The sequence below is a fragment of the Hyposmocoma kahamanoa genome, unplaced genomic scaffold, assembly GCF_003589595.1.
Source record: "Hyposmocoma kahamanoa isolate Upper Pololo Valley unplaced genomic scaffold, ASM358959v1 78, whole genome shotgun sequence".
NCBI classification, from domain to species: domain Eukaryota; kingdom Metazoa; phylum Arthropoda; class Insecta; order Lepidoptera; family Cosmopterigidae; genus Hyposmocoma; species Hyposmocoma kahamanoa.
Genome location: NW_020653945.1, coordinates 20,654,619 through 20,677,305, shown reverse-complemented (window position 1 = coordinate 20,677,305; position 22,687 = coordinate 20,654,619). Strand labels below are relative to the sequence as shown.

General features: G+C 35.8%; 1 protein-coding gene and 1 pseudogene across 1 annotated transcript; one reads left to right on the top strand and one right to left on the bottom strand.

The window, feature by feature from the left end:
* Window positions 1-8,011: 8,011 nt before the first annotated feature.
* LOC113233110 lies at window positions 8,012-17,910 on the bottom strand. The gene is made up of 6 exons (XM_026468098.1): window positions 17,876-17,910; window positions 16,390-16,449; window positions 15,550-15,602; window positions 13,062-13,104; window positions 9,243-9,283; window positions 8,012-8,246 (listed from the first exon to the last, which is right to left on the bottom strand). The coding sequence occupies exons 1-6, from the start codon at window positions 17,906-17,908 to the stop codon at window positions 8,063-8,065; spliced, it is 414 nt and encodes a 137-aa protein (XP_026323883.1). The 5' UTR covers window positions 17,909-17,910; the 3' UTR covers window positions 8,012-8,062.
* A 733-nt stretch (window positions 17,911-18,643) lies between these two features.
* Window positions 18,644-22,432, top strand: LOC113233432 (annotated as a pseudogene).
* The last annotated feature ends 255 nt before the right edge of the window (window positions 22,433-22,687 follow it).

Here is a 22,687-nt window from a genome sequence, read left to right as displayed (position 1 = left end):
ATACTTACAAAAAATTACTTATAAAATTTATAAGTAAATAAAAAAATATAAAATAAAAAAAGTACATTATAATATTTATTTTCTCTCACAAAAGGAAAGTAAACAGTAGCTTTCGGAAAACACAGATGCCGTGTTTTCATTCCTTTCCCATACGTATTAGGAAAAATGAAGCGAAGCGCTTTGTACGAATAGGTGGTAACTCTATTACAATGGAAAGTTCTCAACTTTCTAATCGACTAAAGGAAAAACGGTAAAGGTGAAGCTAAATTGAAAAGTTCCAGCGCACTCTCAGAAATGTATCCGGTAGAAAACAGACAGGCAAATGAGCAAGCCACTTTTCCGCTGGAGTTGTTGCTAATAAGTCTGCTGTTGACTCTAACGAGTATAAAATAGCTATACTCTGAGATGAAATCAAAGTCCAAAAATGTAAACCAGGTGATGCCATTGCAAAAAATATTCCACCAATTGTGGAACTTCAAAACCGGAACACAACAATGCTGAGATTACTGTTTAGCGGTAGAAATAGGCAAGGAGCTCTACTGCTACCTAAGATAGATGTAGTATTTTAGTTTTTTATTGTAACTCAATGTTGTTGATAGATTTACAAGAATTGGAGAGGTTGTTCTATATCCAATGGAGCAATAAAAAGATTTAACGTAATTTCACTTATGCCATTCTTCTTAGAGGGGTGCGAAATAAACTATGGCTTAATTTAATTTTTGTTTACATTGTGGTTTTATTTCGTAATTACTTATTTGTGTTTTTGATTATGTTTTCTTTTTTTTCGATTTGTTTCTTTTTGTGTCATTTGTGGTAATCAAATAAATGTATTTTCTTTCTTTCTTTCTAATAATTTTATTTAACAATGTACTAAAACGCGTCTTTGCTTCAAAGTTGTAGATCGGTGTATTGCTGCCGTGTTTATACAAAATAACTATTATAATATGGTGCTGAAGGCGCTAGTTTGAATCCAGCCATATCGAAGAAATTTTTTTTAGTGTTCGATCTTTACATTAACAGTTATAACACATTGTGTTTACTTCTAATTTATCTATAGCGGATTCTTCTTTTTGATGCAAAATCTGATCCCAAACGGAATACATAATAAAAAACTTTTCTCGCTTTTTCTCAAATGTTCAGGTTCTCACAACACCGTCTTGTTTACAAGACTACCTTTATATTTATAGCCCTTATTTTATCTCAATTTAGCAATTTCTCCGTACCTACGCCCACGCACTCAACTTCCTTTGGTTTCTCTCTTGTTTATTTTTATTACACTTTACGTTACACACATGCACATACTTCACGCTCATTTCCCATCACGTTAGGAACCCTCAACCTTCCACTTACTACGATGCTGACACACACCACTTATACGAAAATTAAATAAACTTATTTCAAACCAAATACCGTCCATTTAATATAATTTTCATTTTGACCTATTTCACTTCCTATAATTTAACCCCATATTATTCTTGTTTGATATAACATTCACATTTTATAATTTTTTTTTATATAATGCTTAAATAACAATCATTTCATATAATGTCAATGTAAATAGATAATTATGTAATTATATTTTTACGTGGTATAATTATCACTTTTCATAAATAATAAGTTTAAACCCGATTCGCCATGGTACTTGTCTGTTCGATACTAGGAGTGTAATTTAAAAGCCAAAGGTGCGGAGGGAGAGTTGTTTTCCTTAATATTTATAATTTACAATGCTGAATTTTCATTTCAACAAAATTATTATTGTTAGAAACTGGATTCCTTAGTGATTTAAACAAAACAGACGCATTTTACATAGGTGAAATTTTGGTTGCGGCTCCCATTCAGTAGGTTAAAAAAAAAAAAAAAAAAAAGGTTAGATCATGAAAGTAGCACAAAGTAGCGTTTTCAAACATGTTTTTAGGCCAAATAATAATTATAATAATATAATATCAGTATTAAGGATATTGTTTTTCGGAAATAATCCTATTTCTAGATGAAACTGCCTTACCATGCCGGACTGCCACGCAGAGGGAGAGGGAGAAATACTTGTATGGCCTACATTTTTTTCTCCCGTGAGTTTGGGTATAATGTGTGGTTGTCTATGTGTGTGTGTGTGTCAATGGCACCCGCGACACAGCGTTTCTCTAGTGCTGGGCTATGTGGAGTGCGTGTGTGCGTTATTTCTAGATGAAATTAAATTTAGATAAAATGACCTTCTGTTAACTGTTGTTTTGTAAGTTATGAACGTTATTAAAAGTGAGTGGTAGTGTGATCAATATAAATATGAAATTATAGAATGGCAGTTTATATTAAACGTTCGTTATACATATGAAGTGAATTGCTATATTAAATGAGTTTATAGGAAGTAAAATTATGCCAATTGACCGTTATGTGTTGACCGAATAATATTTATATGATACATTACATACCCCTTAACAACATTTATCAATGTTTTTTTTTAACTGAGCAGTAGAGCTCCTTCGTCCAGGTAACTACTGCCACAATACTTATTTCTACGGCTAACCAGTAATATGAGCATTAGCGCGTTCCCGCCTTGATGGGAAAACCAGCAAAACTAATACTTCCAGGTCATACAATATTACGTCCAGTCCTAGGCATATTGAAGTCTTAAATAAAATGTCCACTTATGGAAGTCGAAAAAGCGCAGGAATTTATAGGAATATAGCAAATATAGGCCTTAGGGGAGTTCGAAATTTGTTTATTTTTATTATTTTTTGCTATCTACAAGTAAGATGTCAGAGTGCCCAAATAAAAACAACAATTTCATAATTATTAAAAATACTAATTATTTAATATTAAGCTTTATTGCGCAAAACTTAAGCAGCAGTAGTGCTCCTAATACATTATTGCGTTTGGTATTCTGGGAAGTGCCCTAGAGCGAATTCCGTTGCTCTGGTATACTCATAGTACAGGGAATTTCCTATTTAATGCAGCAAACATATCAAATTTTAAACAATCAACTCAATTTAATTTTTGTTTTATAAATGTCATATATGCGGCTGTGGCGTATATAAAAGGATCCACTCAGCTAATGTCGCTGACTAGTAAGGACTGTGATACTGATTTTCATTGGATTGTAAAACCGAGCGAGCACTGGACGCTTGTGAAAAATAAAATAAATTAGGTACTTTCCAACAAAAAAGAATCATCAAAATCGGTTCACAAATAATCGGGATAATTGTGTAACATACACAGAAAAAAATACAGTCGAATTGAGAACCCTTCTTTTTTAAGCCGGTTAAAATATGTATTTACAGTTAGCTCCTTGAAAAGGTTTAGCATTTCGATTCATAATTTTTGCACTCGGAGTCTTAGGCTTAATTCATATCGCAAAGACGCTACGCGACGCGTCACGGGCTGCTTTCAAGCGAGCAATGCAAGATAATCTTTATACTCAACAAAATAAAGCAACATTTCATTAAACAAACAAATGAAAACGAAGATGCAGTAACCGACGGCGGGCTGCAGACAGCTACTACGGTAGGCACACTTTATAAAATGCAATATACTATAGAACATATTCTACACTTAATAAAGTATACATTTCTTCAAACAACAAAAAACAAAAGAGTAAAAGCCGCGCTACGTCGCCTACGGCAGGTAACGGTCGGCGACGCTGCGCGAAGTCATTAAGCGTCGGCGACTTGTTCCACCTCCAGCAATGCAAAGTGTAACTTAGATTCTCAACAATAAGGTATATATTTTTAAAAGGCATATTGCGTGGTAGATACATGTAGTATAAAATTTAATATTTACTAAACAAAGTCGATATTTCTTTGAAAGCAAAGCAAAAAGCAGCGCTGCGTCGCCCTGCGCCGCCGACTGTCGCTTACCGTCACCGACGCAGCGCGGCTTTTCTCTTTTGATAGACGTAACATATACTTTATTCAGTAGATAATATGTTCTATATTATAATGCATACTATAAAGTGCGCCTGGCGTAGCTCGACGTCTCCCGCGGCCGCTTGTTGCCGCCTTTACTGTGGTTGTGTTTAAGCAATTTGTAGATTATTCATGCAAATAATATTGCATGGATGAGAAAGTCCCGGGTTTCATTACCGGTAGAACCAATTTCGGAAATGTACTTCTCTAAAGTGTTTTTGGCTTAGGTGTTCCGGGTAGTGCCGCGGAGCGACTTTGTAGCTCTTGGTTCAGGGTTCGACTCCCGGTAGAACCAATATTGAAAATGAACTTTTTCTAAAGTGTTTTTGGCCGCGTAGGTATTTTGGGTAGTGCCGCGGAGCGAACTTCGTAGTCTTATGTTTCGAGTTCGACTCCCGGTAGAATCAATTTGAAAATGAACTTTTCGAAAGTGGTTTTGGCCTAGGTGTTCTGGGTAGTGCCGCGAAGCAAATTCCGTAGCTCTTGATTCCGGGTTCGATTCCCGGTAGAACCAATTTCGAAAATGAACTTTGCTAAAGTGGTTCTGGCTTAGGTGTTCTGGGTAGTGCCGCGAAGTGAATTCCGTAGCTATTGGTTCCGGGTTTGATTCCCGGTAGAATCAATTTCGAAAATTAACTTTGCCAAAGTGGTTTTGGCCTAGGTGTTCTGGGTTAACTTGATGAACTAAATTAAAAAAAAAAGTGAATGAACTTTTCCCTGATCTGTTGTCAGACAACCACCAGTGCCCGTAGCATGACGCCGCAATAAACCTATTATAGCCACATTTAGGTGTCAAATTAAATTGATAAAGCTGCTATTTTTATTTTTCACTATAGCGAATATGGCGAGCACCGTAACGTCACATTTTTGATGCACAGCGCGCGTCTCGATCAATGGCCGCGAAACAATATCGCAGTGTCAAACATGGTCAAAGCTGATTTTAAAACATTTTGTCAGTACTACACGGTAATCTCATCAACGTAAAAATTGAGCGCGACAAACGAAATAAACAGAAACAATAAAAAGAAACAGAATGCAATATGTGATAAACATCCCTTTGATATACACTCCATAAAGCTATGTTGTCTTTATTAAAATTTTATTTTTTGTTTATTTAATAATGATCGATTTTTGTTTCATCGTTGTACAACGATGGACTTAAAAGGAATACAATTTTGCCGGCGATGATTAAATGACAAAGATAAGCTATACACGCAATTTCACATATCGCTATCCTTGTTCTTCAAAATGTATAACAAGCGTTCATTATGAAATAAACAAAAGAACGAATGGCGCTAGTGCGGTATTTTACCGATTCAGTACTCACAATAAAAAAATAAAATTATAATAATGACAACATCTATCATCAACATCTATTGGAAGTTTTGGGTTACAATTGCTCCATGTGAGACTGAGTATTTGGAACTACTGGAAATAAACCGCTTTATCGGCTGCATTATACATATATGCCAGAGGGAGGCTTACCACATATCGTATGCGATATACCGCCATGCTACGCATGCTGGTTTCAACAAGGGAACTCTCTGTACTCCTTATGAGCACCGGAACAATGAAATCCAAACAGGGGCATTACCAGAATATCTAGGCCAAAACCACTTCAGAAAAGTTCATTTTCCAAGTTGGTTCTACCGGTAATCGAACTCGGAACCAAGATTTGCGGAATTCAGTCTGCGGCACTACTCAGTACATCTAGGCCAAAACCGTTTTAGAATAGTTCATTTTCAAAATTGGTTCTACCGGGAATCGAACCCGGAACCAAGAATTACGGAATTCACTCCGCGGCACTACTCAGAGCACCTAGGCCAAAACTACGTTAGAAAAGTACATTTCCAAAATTGGTTCTACCGGTAATGAAACCCGGGACCTTCTCATCCACGCAATATTATTTGCATGTATAATCTACATATTGCTTAAACACGACCACTCATCCATAAAGTAAATGCAGCAAGAGGTCGAGCTTCGCCGGGCGCACTTTATAATACGCATTATAATATACAGGGTGGAAATTTGTAATGCCACTTAGAAAGAAAGTACGTTAAATACTGGAGATAGACATTTTTACTTAAAACGTTCCATTATTTTTAAAAAGAAATAATACTGCATTAAAAGATTTTCGAAAATTGCTAGCCACACGCGGGAATCGAACCCGCTAAAATCTTTTAAAAAATGCATCCTGTACTTTTATTAAATAAATAAATAAATAAATAACGCACGCACTCAACATAGCCCCGCAATAGGGAAACCCTGTGTCGCGGGTGCCATGGACACACACATAGACAACCACAAATTACACCCAAACTCACGAGAGAAATAAATGTAAGCCATACAAACATTTCTCCCGGCCCGGGAATCGAACCTGGGACCTCTGCGTGGCAGTCCGGCATGGTAACCGTTCGGTCACGGAGGCAGTTAAAATCAATCGATAGGGTCAATTATGAGGATGAAATCTCTCTTACAAATCATGAAATCTGGAGTTATAAATTCAATGGATCAAGTTAAAGCACTTTTACTCAACGGTCCATCAGATTACTTGTTAATTATTGTTGACATCATTTATCCATTAAAATGACGAAGTACTATTTAGATAAGAAGATTGCAATTTGCGCATGTTTGTAACGCAGACTCTTTGGTCCATCATTAACCATTTTAATACCTGGATTGGTACAAACGGTACAGATGGCCTGCGAGATCACCAGATCTCATTTCCCAATTGAATTTTTTTAAAGTTGAATCAGATCCCTTTAGATTTTTTTTGTGGGGATATGTTAAAAATCAAATTTACCTTAAATCCTATGCGAGTGTACGAGTTGTAACGAGTTGAAGGCTGAGGTTAAGAATACGGTTTGTAATACAATTCATCACAACACGTTATTAAAAGTTGCTCAAAATGAATTCGTTAAAAGATTAAATTTGTGTATCCAAAAAAATGGAGCTCATTTCGAGCAACTAATTAGTTAGATTTACCATTTTTTTCGTTTTATTAAAATACGTTAAGATTTCATGCTTTTATTTCATTTAATTAACCAATTTTGTAAGACAGATTTTATTCTTATAATTAACACTATCGATCGATGCAATAAAAGTGCAGGGTGCATTTTTTTCAGATTAAAGCGGGTTCGATTCCCGCGTGTTGCTAGAAATTTTCGAAAATCTATGAATGCAGTTTTATTTCTTTTAAAAAATAAAGGAATGTTTCCTTTAAGTAAAAATTTCTACCTTATTTAGTATTTAGAGTACTTTCCCTCCAGGTGGCATTACAAATTTCCAGGTATACCGATAATCGTTTTGAATAAAAATATAGGTAGAACATACTGTCTACTAAATAACGTATATATGCTTCTATCAAAAGAGATTTTGCTTGGCTTTCATAGAAATAGCGAGTTCGTTTAGTTTATTTTACATGTAATATTATATACTACATTGCATCTACTACGCAATCTGCCTTTCAAAGAAATATACCTTATTGTTGAGAAGCTAAGTTACACTACAATACAAATTGTCAGAGGCGAGACAAGTGGGCGGAGTCGTGAAGCACGACGCGTCACGCGGCTTTACTCTTTTATTTTTTGTTATTTGAACAAATGTATACTTTATTAAATAAAGAATATGTTCTATAGTATATTGCATTTTATAAAGTGCGCCCGCCACACCTCTCTACAGTCCGCCGCGCCTTGAAGGAGCTTCGTGTTCACGTGTTTGTTTAATGAAATGTTGCCTTATTTTGTTGAGGATAAAGTTTATGTTGCATTGCTCGCTTTAATGCAGCCCCGCGCCGCGCGAAGTCACCTACGATCGCTAACTACCTGCCTGCAGCAAGTTACCTGCCGTAGGCGACGTAGCGCGGCTTTTACTCTTTTGTTTTTTGTTGTTTGAAGAAATGTATACTTTATTTAGTGGAGAATATGTTCTATAGTATATTACATTTTATCAAGTGCGCCTACCGCAGCTCTCTGCAGCAGTTTGTTTAATGAAATGTTGCCTTATTTTCTTGAGAATAAAATTTATGTTGCATTGCTCGCTTGAATGCAGCCCGCGCCGCGTCGCGTAGCGTCTACGCGATATGAATCAAGCCTTATTATTCACCTAGACACTTGTTGGCTATTCGCTAAAAAAGAACAAATTTAGTTGAATAAATATCTTGTGTTCTATAGACGCAAACTGTTTTTTATTTTCTTTTTAAATTTGTCTCCCCAGCATTTAATGAAGGTTGTAATTTTGTAGGTTGTATTTTTCATTTTTGTTTTGAATATTTTCCAAACATCAGACGCTGATGGACTCCTTTTTCTTCTAATATTCAAATCCTTTTCCGGTAGTTTCCTCCTCAACGGTCTGTAAGTATTTTAATAAATAAAAATTTATTATCACAAAAACAATGATGGTACCTGCATCTGTTTCATAATCACGATGATACGGGACAGACATGCTCTATTTCTAAGTTTACAGCACACAATGTGGTACCTACTTTACATGAAAAGTGTCTATAACAGGCCCAAAGACAATAAATCCCTTCGACAGGCCTTTGTCAATTATCAGACATAAGTCCAAAATTGCGGCTTCGTTAAGATTTGTAAAATTAAATATTTTCTATTACCAAATGTCAAGTCTATCAATAGAAGGAGCGGCCGGTCGAATTCCGTTCTTAGATGGTGCAATTTAAAAAGCCGTGGTAGGCTAATGGTTCGACCTACCGCCTCTCAAGCAGACGTCGAGGGTTCGAATCTGGCCTAATACATCTGAATGTAGTTTGTAGTTTTTCGGGATGTAAGTACCAATGTGCAAAATTGAATTTGAAATTTACCATACAAGCTTTCCGATGAAGGAAAATAACGTGATGAAGGTATAAATCCCCAATACCATTAAGCGAGTGTGGTGTGACCAGTGCCTAGCTGTGAGACGTATAAATGAGTTGATGATGATGATGATGATTGTATGATTTGAGTGGATGAAGGACGGTTTCGGGTGTCTTTAACAAACATAACGTTTCTAAACGTTCAGTAAAATGGCGGTGTTAAAATATTCTGGAAAAGCGGTTTCAGGAAACTTTTACGTAGATAATGTTGTTCTATAACAACACCCAAAAGATCTTTTTAAAAGGGATTTATTGTCTTTGGGTCTGTTATAGAACCTTTTCATGTAAAGTAGGTACCATATTCTGTGACATAAAAACTTACGAACAGGGCATGTATTCTATTATCTATATTTTTTTTCCTTCGAGAATCACATTTTGGCCTTAATGTTTTAAATCAGAGACGCTGGCACCTACGTAAAGATGTCGAGATAATTAAAATCTCAAATATGTTTAAAAAAGAAAGTCGTTATACTTACGGATCGCTCCATAATTCACGTAAGTTCAAATTTTTCAAGCTCTGAAAGAAAATTGAATTGTAAATTATTATGCAAATAAAAAGGGAACATTAATTGTTACACATAATTTAGCTTGATTTAATGAAATCTTACTTTATAGTGATTATAAATTTAATCAAGAATTGCTCGTAAATAAATGGTTTATACATATTTTGTAAACGTTCTCTGACACGAATTTTTTCTTCATCGTTGAAGATAAAGATGAAGATACGACGGATTTTTTTCGATTATCGGTATCGATACCTTTCCTGCGTATATTGTTAATTCTATCTTACATGCTTGCTTTTGGTGTTCAAATTTATACGCCCTGTAACACCTTTAACCTCCAAGACCCAGCAAATTACAATGGGAAAAGCGCTAAAAACCCTATGCATTAAATATAATTACATGCTTCAAGCCCAAGTAACGATGTCCTAGTTTGGTATGAATTACATATTTTTTAGATACCCTATTGCCATACAGAATGTATAGCGCTAAATTTTAATGCAATATTTTTATTACGTAGGGCGCACTATAAGTTTCTGAAACTGGCCACTTACTGAAAATGGAACTCTTTGATTGTAGAATACAGTTTGTTTTATCTGACTGTCACTTGTTTTTACATTGTGGCGTCATTTTAGAAATTGGTTGTCTACATAATCACGGATTTACCTCGTGAAAATTTTCGTAGTATGATTTTCTACATCTTTCAGTGTAATTTAACAGCTCAGCGGAGCTTCGCTCGGCTTAAAACTACTTTTGGTGATGAAGCACCATGCGGGACGACTATTTATAGCTGATTTGCAGAATTAAAATGCGGTCGTGTGAATCTCAGTGACGAATTTCGTGATGGTCGCCCATCCACGGCTGTGAACAACAAAAACATCGGTGCGGTGCGCTATATGATCAAAACAGACAGGCATATAACATACCATGAGATTCGGGCATCTTCAAGCATAGGCATGAGTCAAATACAATCAATACTACACAAACATTTCGATGTGAAAAAGCTGTGTTCTCGGTGGATCTCACACAATTTGACTGAGGCTCAAATAACGGATCGCGTCACTTAGTGCAATGCCATGCTTACCAGATTCAACGAAGGGGCGTCACATTTGATGTGGGACATAGTAACAGGTGACGAAACATGGATCTATGGTTACGAACCCAAAACAAAGCAGCAATCGAGCGTATGGGTCTTTCGAGATGAGCCGAAACCAACCAAAGTGGCGCGCGTGCAAAGTGCCTCTAAGCGGATGATTGCTTCTTTTTTTAATAAAACTGGACACGGGGCTACTGTTGCTTTGGAGAATCGTTGTACCGTAAATAATGATTGGTACACGACCATTTGTTTGCCGGAACTTATTGACAAACTCCGTAAAAATAACCGTAAACGCCGTATCATCTTGCACCACGATAATGCCAGTTCTCACAAGGCCAGATAGACAAATGAATTTTTGAAGGTGAACAACGTTGACCTTATGAGCCATCCTGCGTACAGTCCCGACCTAGCACCTTGTGACTTTTATTTATTTCTAAAAATTAAGAACCAGTCGCGGTCAACAATTTTCATCAACTGTCGAAGAGTATGAAAAATATGTTTCAGAGATTGTCACGGAGGAGTGGCATAAATGTTTTCAAAATTGGTTCATTTGTATGAAAAAGCACATTAACGCTAACGGAAAATATTTTGAGAAACAATAAATTCATTTCTGACCATGTTTCGGAAACTTATAGTGCGCTCCACGTATAATGTACATTGGGCGAAACGTAATCATAGGAATAATATTGTCTAGGTCTGAACCACTTCACGTCTTATATGCGTTTTGATGTACACAGGGTCTTAGGCTGTTATAGTTACACCTTTTAGTGTGCGGATAGCGAAATTGAACCTGCGTAAGTCGCAAAGACTCAAGTTCTTGAGTTGTTGGAGAAGAAACGTGCACACTTTTGTATGGAAGATAGGTCACAGGTGCGGACAGTGGTCATGTTCAAATTTAAGCACGACAAATATCGAAATTTTGTTCAAGGGAGTATGTTTTAGATTTTCTTAACTTTTTTAAAATAATTACATGAGGTGAAATAGACAAAACTTAAGCGCGTAGAGATATCTTTCTCTTTTCTACCGATTATGTCTCTACGTAAATTCTCTACCGTAGACGAAGTGTTCTCTACGTAGCGATAAATGAGTTGCCGCAACTAAAATTACATTTCATTTTTATAGCGGTCACACTAAACCAGTATGAGTTTTTAAAGGCGTACTTCCAACTCCTTTCATTCATTTCCCCCATGACGTTTTTTAGGGTTTATGGCGTGCAGCAAATCAATGAAAATAAAAGGTAACACTAATTTTGGTATATAGCTGTCATCGAGTATATAACCAGAAATAGAGGCGAAATGTCATTTAATTTGTTTGAAAACTATTACGCCATACCATTATTGTGACAACTGCGCTCCGATTGGCCAGTCCGAATTCGAAACAATTGACGGGTGTCGTCAAATGTTTCACTTCAAATAGACCAGTTGACTTGAGCTTTGCTATAATGGACGAAAATTGCAAAATCACATATTTAATATTTAATTACCGATGAAATTTGATTGAGTTTGTTTTGTAGTTAGATGTTTTGCTGTTTTTCCCCACATCACCAAATGCAACAGCAAGCCATTGTTAGAGATATTATCTTTATTACAATAAATACAGAATGTTTTTGGAATATACGAAGACGTACACACAGGTCAGTTGTTGGCGCTGTCTATATTTCAGTGCAAACGAGAGTTGGTATTTATAAGTGATGTATCACTGATGAGACCAGGAATGTATGGAGTGTACTTATTTCGTGTCTATTTCTGGTTATATACTCGATGATAGCTACCTTCGTTACGCAAACCGTATTTTGATATTTTTGTCGAGTCAAAAGCGCATTTTGACGAAAAAGTAAATAGTCAGAAAAACAAACCAACTTGTGTTTACTGTTTGTCTGCTGTTCTTTCAAATGTTGACGAAGTTTGTCTCTGAAATTTACGGGTCAAATTCTGGGTAATAAACGCGAGTCTTCCTTCCTTTGTTTACTTTGAACCTCACAGATATACCTATGGACGTTTGGGGAGCTAGATTCTTATCTACTTCCTGGCACAAATAATCTATTACTTCCCAGGACAACATGACTGAGGAACTCGACCTTAGGAACATGAAACCATTCACAAAATTCACGTTCTTTGTCTCGTTTGTGCCAGTTTTTCCTCGTAAAAACTTAATAAATAATTACGATAGGCACGAAACACTTTCATGCCATAAAATTACTATTAAATTTAAATCACGAATTAAAAAGAAATAGTGTTTAAATTAAAATCACCGCTTGTCTTCTGCCCCAAGGGTAGTAGAGATATTTCGCTAGGGTGATCTGTTAAAAGTGCCTGTACAAAATTTGGCTGTCGCTGTTAGAGATAAATTCTCTTCATTTGAAATTTGCATGCGCGACAACTTAAGCCTCATTGCGCTTATGCTCGCGCCTGTAGTGATGGTTAAAGATAATTCGTAGTGACGACATTCAAGAGAAAATTGATAGTTCGAAGAAGAGATAACTTTTGCCTTCGACTTCATGCTAAGCCTGCTGTCGTTAATTAAGGCCGTTTCCTGATGTCCCGGTGCGATTGCTTAATTATAACGGTACTTAATTATAACCAAAATTGAATTTAAAATAGAATATAAAGATTTTAAAAGAGTTGTTAAATATGCGCCCCTAAAAAAGTTTTTGAAATGTCGCTTACGCCCTTTACAAAACTCAGACGACATATACTTACACAGCCGCAATCGTCTTCATTTTCTAAACTTATTGCCCTGAAACTAAAAAACAAGGATCATCAACTGTTGAGAATCTGATAAGGAACTGGAAACCGGAATAAACAGAGTATATTAAGTATACTATTTATCTAAACTATATAGATAATATCTCCCTATGAAATAACGAAAAGATTATAAATCATAACAAAATTTAGCCACGTTGAGGTGACAAACATTTTGACTCATCCGAAGAACAGAGTCCGATGTGATTATATAGCGAAAAGAGAATAAGTACGTTACCAGAATAATTTCGTTATTCAAACTAAGGCCTATGTAAAGTTGTTTGATAATTTAACTACCTTACTTCGTTTCGGAAATATAAAATCGAACAACGGTCGATCTGACATCCACAGCGAAGAAGGAACGAACGAAATGTACTTTGGTCCTGAGAACAAGTAGTCTTGCACATCGGATCGAAGAAATTTTTCTTTTTGTTTGTTTGTTCTTTGTATCAATAATAATAATAGCAAACTAATGGAATATTTTCACATAAATAAATGAAAATCATGGCAGCACAACATGACGATATTCAATAAAAAGAAATATTTCAAAACAAAATGGTTATATTTTTAACCAACTCTGAACAAGGAGGTTCTCAATTTGGCTGTATTTTTTATGCATGTTACGCGGTACGTGAACCGATTTTGATGATTCTTCTTTTTTTGTTGGAAAGAGGGTACCTCAGTAGTGGTACCATTTAAATTTGAAGAGAATATTCCACTTCCACAGATTCATCCCCTAGGGTGGCAAACTAGGGGAGCAATCCGGTTTCGCGCACTTTCCGGTAACAGATAACAATAACTTTGGCAAATAGATGTATTTCCACGCACGTTTGAGGTGGGTTTTTTTAGTACTCTGTAGTGATTAATTATTACTTACAATTACTAAAGTTTTCCTCTAAGAACCCTACGATAGTCATTGCTTATTTCACAATCGGGATTTCAGAGAGAAGTACTCCATATAATATATTGCTTCTTTGAAGTTTAAGTAAATATACTCGTACTATTTCGATCTGTGTAGAAATAAGAGATTTTTATTCAAAACGATAGTCGATATACCTGGAAATTTGTAATTTCCAGGTATATTTATTAAAATTTGTAAGGGAAAGTACTCTAAATACTGGAGGTAGAAATTTTTACTTAAAGGAAACATTCATTTATTTTTTAAAAGAAATAAAACTGAATTCATAGATTTTCGAAAATTGCTACCAACACGCGGGAATCGAACCCGCTTTAATCTGAAAAAAATGCACCCTGCACTTTTATTGCATCGATCGATAGGGTTAATTGTAAAAATAAAATCTCTCTCACAAAATTGGTTAATTAAATGAAAAAAATCCATGAAATCTTAACGTATTTTAATAAAACAAAAAAAATGGTAATCTGACTAATTAGTTGCTCGAAATGAGTTCCATTTTCTTGGATACACAAATTTTATCTTTTAACGAATTCATTTTGAGTAACATTTAATAACGTGTTGTGATGAATTGTATTACAAATCGTATTCTGAACCTCAGCCTTCAACTCGTTTACACTCACATAGGAATTAAGGTAAATTTGATTTTTAATCCCCACAAAAAAAAATCTAAAGGTGTGAGATCTGGTGATCTCGCAGGCCATCTGATTGTGCCGTTTGTATCAATCCAGGTATTAAAATGGTTACTAATGTAGGCAGTATACTCCAGATTTCATGGTTTGTAAGAGAGATTTCATTCTCATAATTGACCCTATCGATTGATTTAATAAAAGTACAGGGTGCATTTTTAAAAAAATTGCCTGACGGGTTTGATTCCCGCGTGTGGCTAGCAATTTTCGAAAATCTTTGAATGCAGTATTATTTCTTTTTAAAAATAAAGGAATGTTTTCTTAAAGTTAAAATTCCTATCTCCAGTATTTAACGTACTTTCCTTCCAAGTGGCATTACAAATTTCCACCCTGGATAGTCAGTGCACCGCCTTTTGTTTTCTGAACGTCATAGAATTAGAAATTTATGATAATCTCCGTACAGAGTACTAAAAAAAAGACCTCAAAAGTACGTGGAATTACATCTATTTGCTAAGTTTTATTGAAATATCCTTAAATCCGCCACTATACAGGACTTGACACTGGAGATAATAAAAATCGGTTCTCACTACTCAAAGAATATTGAGAGAAAAAGCCTTGAATTGGAGAAATAGTAACATCAACCATTAAAATAATTGCTCATTAAGAAAATTTAGACGCTATTTATAAAAATGAATCATGCGTGAACAGCCACCCTTAGAGGTGGATGATTTCCTTCAAAATGAAATGGGACCACCATGGAAGTACCCCCTTTCCAACGAAAAAAGAATCATGAAAATCGGTTCACAAATACCGGAGTTATCGCGTAACATACATACAAAAAAAAACATGCAGTCGAATTGAGAACCTCCTCCTTTTTTGAAGTCGGTTAAAAAAGTGTACTTACTCATTTTCCTCCAAAGCTCTTTTAATACGTAATCTTGAACTTCTGATATATTTCTGTAAATATATATATAAAATTTTATTTATATAAAATTATAAAAATTGAAGGTCGAACGTAACGAATTACAACTAGCTATGAATAAATCAAGAAAAAAAAATTAAGCTGCTTTCGTATTTCGTCAGAATGTCACAGAAAAAAGTAAACTTTACACATAAAACCACCAGAATATCCGACCACTATTTATAATACAGTATACTAGTATATAATTTTAGAATGCTCTCAATTTTGTAAAGTGCGTTATAATGCTGCAGGTACGCCGGCGGGTACGCCGACAGGCCACTGGTCGCGATTACGCCGCCAAAAAGTCCACTGCGCATTCAGGCAGACATTGGCACACACCGGTGGATTCCGATGCATACCGACGCCTCCCGCCGTGGTACACTCTAGCATGCTCTTTACTGCAGAGAGAAATACGCTGCGATGCTCCTAGATCGGTCTCGGAGCATTGTAATTTATACTTTATTTCAATTGCTATAAAATATACATTGTAAATTTCATGTCATCAATTCAATTTCATCTTCTGCCTTCCGTTGCATTGGCCTTTAGTCCTTTTGAGATAGATCAATATTCAAACCAACTTAAGACACTTCGCAAATTCTTGGGTCCTGGTGAAAATAAATCACGACCATTACGAACTTATAAAGTTATGCGAAATGCTTGTACACTTCATTTACATTCATTGGTACAGTGAAGTGAGAACGCGTGTAGGCCTTAATTGTATCAAGTACCAAATACCGGATAATGCAGACTTAAAAAAATAATAAAAAAAATATTTGGACAAACCGTGTTTCTTTCTGATCGTTTACGAACATTTGCTGGATCACAATATACTCGTAGAAGGACCTGTAATTAATAAAGAATGTAGCAGAACGGGTAGAAAAAGCTTAATTATCTACATAAATTATTTTCTCTATCGCGAGTTTCGGTTGACTGAGTTATATAGTATCTAAAGTAGTTTTATATTTCAGTACAGACATGAACAAAACAGTATACCGCTATTATCATCAGCTTATACGCATTCACTGCCAGACATAAGCCCCTGAACACGCCAACTCTCCAGGTCCTGTGCCGCAGCATCCAGCCGCTACTGGCTACCATCTCTCTCAAATGGTCCGTCCATCGTATACACTACGTTTACCGTGACGTGGTCGCCACTCCAGAAAAAGTCTGCTCCATCGACCATCAACCTTCCTGCAGATATGTCTGTCCCACTGCCACTTTTTTTTTCACGATTTTTTTCTTCAAACTTACCGATATTAAGCAGTTACAACACACAATCAAACGCCGCGTTGGTCTGCGATCAGCTAGCGTGGGCCACACACACCCTATGGTCATACACTTAGACCTTCTCCAATGTTTAGGAAACGCCCGCTTTATTTCTATGCTAATTAAGTACGTTACGTAGTTTTTTTTGGCAAGCCACCCCACGGCCTTAATAATAAACTGTAACCGTTTCAAAGTTTCTACGTCCGATTACGGGCATGTAGATCTTTCCTAAGGAGGCTATAATCCTAGACCACGGCCCTGTAGGTGTTAACGATTTGACACGCCCGGATTTTATACGGGTTTTTACCCACTTCTGCCCAAAATAGTAAGCGGAACCCATTATACGCGTAAAATAATGCGGAACTTGCTATTATTCTATACTTATTAGGCAACTCGCAATCTTATGAACTGTCACTTAAGTACTAGGGATGCATTGCGATTCGATTGTTATGAAAATCGATTCAAGCATATACGATCTTTTGTTTCAATTCATTTCAATGCGATTTTCAAGCGAATCGATTCAATAGAAAAGCAAAATATGTGACCAAGCAATAAACATTTTGTAATAATAATGTAATAATGTATAATAATAACATTTGAAAAGAACTCAATTTACAAATATTTAGTTGTAAATAGTTTATGCCCTCCATTTCGGGCGGAAATGGATTTTAACTCGATTTAACAAAGCATCCAGAAATTCATTAATCTTAATTACTATAATATACGTATTTAAATTTTTATTGAATTGATATTCAATTATTTTTTATGTGAAGTTACTCCACTAGTTTATTATAATTATTAAAACAAAGATTTCGATCTCCATTCAGAAAAAATCCTTCGATCCGGGCTGATTCGAACCGACGTCTTCTAGCACACCGTGTCAGAGGCTATACCAACTAAACCACGGCACAAACCAGCGGACCTCACGAATTTTTCTATGTGTTTGTTGTTGTGTCGTTGTATTGGGTTTTTCAACTATGTATTTAAAAAAAGTTTTACTTACCGTTATTACAAGTAAATATTTAACTGTGACCATTTCTGTTGCACTGTTTAAGTTGTTCTAACGTATCGTTATCAAAACTAACGTAAACATTTACTACATTAAATTACAAAATTTGCGTTTTCCGGGAAAATATTTCGTAATAAAACATTATATATTATTGTATTTTACAATCGTTTTACAATTTCCTTAGCCCACTATCGAACGGTTCCAAATACGCCGTTAAACTAAACGACGAGTTTATGTAGATGACAGTATTGTTTAATAATTAAGTACCTATGTCAGATAGTACAGTGGGGTGACGGCTGTGTATACAAAGAAACCATTCACTATGATAATAAATGGAACCTTAAATTGTGTACATAAGATTTACTTAACACAAATCAGTGAGTTTGTGTATATTAGTGTCGCTGGTGTACGACATTCACATTGAACACGTTAATTGAGCTTTATTAAATTTATTAACCCCGATAAGTCTACTGTGCTACATACAGGTCAGTAAGATTTTAAAAATGTGTATCACTACCTAGCTATAAGGTTTTCATTAATTATAAAAATTGGTATTAAGGAATATTGTAGCAAAAATAAAAAGAAGCCTTGTTGTATGTTTTTTCTGAAATATTTCATCTAAAAGTGTACAATATAGTAAGTTGCAGATAAGTCTAAAAAAAGGTATGTATAAAATATTATAATTCACATCAAGATTTCATTTTACATAGTTTTTACATAGTAAGTGACCTTTAGTTTCCCATCAAAATTATCAATTGATCAATGTTTGGTAAAAAGTGGAAATAAATCGTTATAAATCGTGGGTGGTCTACTTATAGGACAGTAGGCTAATACGGAAAATAATTTCTTAGCAGACCGTTAGTAGTTAGGCGCATGAGTAACATCTAGTAAATATTCAGAAAATATTGATGATGATGATGAAGATTACAAAAACAGGAAAATAATAATTGAAAGTGATCTGTCTATGTGTAGGCAACAGCATCTGCAAACATCTGCACAATACAGATGAGCCAACTTTCTTTTCACCGATCGTCTCACGGGGTCTTATAGATAAAATGGTACAGTCGATGTTAAAGACACGTTCAACTGTTGACAAATATGACATATCACTAAATATATTTACATATGGCCATTTATCAGACATTTTAGTAGTCTTATTTAATATTATCTTTGACACCGGTGTGTACCCGGATGTGCTTAAGACTACCAGGGTGTGTCCTGTCTTCAAGGGGAAGGGTGAAAAGTTTTTTACAATTACAGACCAATAACAATTGTTCCTATTATATCTAAAATTCTGGAATCTATACTATCTTCCCACATAATGGGCCACTTTGAGGACAATCAATTACTGATGGATAGGCAATTTGCATATCGGCAGAAGATGTCTACAATTACCGCGGCACATAAAATATTTGACTGCTTAGTTTCCAGTCTGGATGAGAAGTACAAAATGGCATATTTTGTGACTTGTCCAAGGCTTTTGATGTGTTTAATCATGAACTGCTGTTGGACAAGTTACATCATTATGGAATACAGGGCAAGAACCACAAACTTCTCATCTCGTTCTTATCGGATCGGAGGCAAGTAGTAAAATTATCCTTGAACGGTAAAACACTGGAGTTCGTTGCTGGTAGTGTAAACTTAGGAATTCCCCAAGGGTCTGCCTTAGGAAACACGCTATTTCTATTATATAGAAATGACCTTCCCACTGCCACCACAGCCGGCCTCTCCGTACTGTTTGCGGATGACACAACAGTCATAGTTAGCGCGCGCACGTACGAACAGCTGGGAGAGAGAATAAATGAAGGGTGTGAGCAGCTCCAGAGGTGGTTTTCATTGAATGGGTTGCTGCTGAATATCATTAATCCAACATCATGGTTTTCTCAGGCCGAGGTCTCACAGTCCGTGTGTAGCAAGCAATCCGATGCCGATATGCAATGAGAGAAGGTTCCTTGGCTTCACTCTGGACTCGAACCTTAACTGGAAGTACTATATTGACAGACTGTATCATAGACTGGGTGGGGCAGTCTTTGCGTTGCGTAAACTGAAATTGCTCATTTCTGATTCTGCATTAAGACAGGTCTATTTTGCACATTTCCACTCGTTGATGTCGTACGGTTCACTCATATGGGGTAACTCCACGGATTCCAATAGAGTCATGCTAATGCAAAAATGTGCCGTGCGCGTATTGGTTGGGATGAAACACAGACATTCCTGTAGAAATCTCTTTGTAGCGCAACGCATAATCACGCACTACTCACTCTACATTACGAAATTATAATGTACGTTAGAAATAATCTTTCTTCATTTGGTACTGTAAATGTTTCTAGCATCCCACTTCGCCGTACTGGTCATTTGAGAACAGTCCCCCGAGGCATGGCACTTGTAGAGAAAAACCCGCGTGTCATCGGACCTATTTACTATGAGCGTTCACCCGCTACTCTCAGACTTGAACCATCTGACGAAACATTTAAGCGCCGGCTGAAAGACCTTTTCGTGAAAAATCCTTTATACTCTGTAAATGAATTTATGGGGTTAAAATTGTAACTAATTGAGTATTTTCTATTTTTATTCTAATTTTTACCGCATTGACATTCTCTTGTATAATTGTTATCAACTTATGACGATCCTTGATGGAGAATGATATTTGATATGTAACTTAATGACAACAATATTATATAATGAATTGTTAATTTTATAATTATTGTGTATTTTTCTTATAACTTTCATTTTTGTCTGACGATCTCAATATAATTTCTTATACTTTGACATGTAGTGCAATTTATATTGTAATGTTATGTTTGAGAAATAAATGTATCTGAATCTGAATCTGAAATATCCCACGCCCCTCCGTTGAGCCCGACTGTTCTGATGAAGATTCGGAAAGAGGATAGTGTGGCGCTAAACAACCTGCCCAGAAACATATTACTTCAGCCTGCAGAAGTGTTTGTTCGAGGTGAAATTCCCATTACTGATACTGCGCAATAACCTATTACAAGTCAGACTAAACGCAGGAGAACATACGAATGGAGAGAGCAAGATCTATAAATTCTTTATTAATTATTATAGATTACTAAAAAGAAAGTTCCATTTCCTACATCATACTCCATCAATGTAAATATTCTAGATGAGGTCAACCATATCAGAGACTTAGGAGTCATATTTGACAGCGCGCTTTCATTCAAATATCATTTTCATAGCATCATCAATAAATCTCTCCGTATGTTGGGCTTCGTATGGAGGAATTGTAGGTCCTTTAACAGTGTAACGACGTTGAAAATAGTTTATTATGCCCTAGTTCGCACTAATTTAGAATATGCATCTCCCATTTGGAACCCAATGTACCAAAATCACATAGATCGCATAGAAAGCGTTCAAAAGCGATTTCTCTTTTTCCTCAAATTCAAATGTGCACCCTTCAACGTCGCCGTTGGATTGCCGATCAAGTTTTTGTACATCGTTTGATTTCGGGGCAAATTGACTGCCCAGAACTTTTATCACAACTCCAGTTTTCTATTCCACGTCGCAACGCCAGACCAAGTAACTATCGTCTTTTTAAAATCAAAAAGTTCAAAACTAACGTTGGCTACAATGCTATTTTGAACCGAGTTTGCCGAGAGTACAATAATTCTCTTAAAATATGTTAACATAGATTAATTGACTTAGATTTGTTTTCGTTGTCACTAAATAAATATAAAACTTTATTGTATAAATGGTCAGACTAAAAGTACCATAACTTCACAGTTTAATTTAGCATGTTTACTTATTGGTTTTGTTTTATCCATCAATTTGTCTGTAATGTAACATACAAAAAATGCTTTTGACACGAGCTTCTGATATGTGCATGCTGTATTTGCCTATTATTGGGTTTACACTCAAGTATTTTATGTAATGTTATTGTTTGTTCATGTACAATAGTATATTTCTGTTGGCAAATCTAATAAATAAATAAATAAATAAATAATAAAGACCTTAAAACGTCTCCACTGGAGTGGGCCGAAGTCCATGGTGCTTTCCAAGATAAACGTCATATTAAGTCGTTCGATAACTTTATAAATCAAGTTGTGATTTCCCTGTTGGTATCAGAGAGTAACTGTAAGACGTCAAAAAAATATGCCAGGAGGTATAATCGCTGATAAAATGAAATGTTTTATTGGCATTTTGTTGGTCAGTGGTTACGCATGGCTCCCGTGAAGAAGAATGTATTGGGAAAATTCTCCTGATACAAAAAATTACTTGATCAGCTCGGCTATGACAAGGGATAGATCCGAATTTATTTTTGAATGATAACCTCAATCTGCAAGACTTGTAACAATGCTGAGTAAAAAGTTTTTGGTATTTTCTCCTTTCGATGAACACTACAGCGAATATGAAGTTATGACCCCTTATTATGGTAGACATGATTGCAAGCAGCATATCAAGGGGTAGCCGATCCGTTACGGGTTCAAGTCATGGGTTGGAGCTACACGGCTATTCTAGCCGTTTGTTGTGGCTATAGCCATATCAAGATGCACAACTATGTGTGACCCAAAATATGAAAAAAGAGACTTGGGTGCTAGCGTTTTGTGACGTTTTGACATCACATGATCAGATTTGATTTTCTTTACTATATTTTTTGATAATTTCTTCACTGGAACGCTATTTTTAGAGGAATTCTAAAAATGGTTTTTGTTGTATTAGTACGATTTGAGACAAAACAAAAAAATACACGATGAAAAAAAAATATTTTTATTTTGTTTTATAATACCGAGTGACGGCACGAACAAGTCGTGCGTCTGGTGACAAGCGACACGCCTATACATAGCA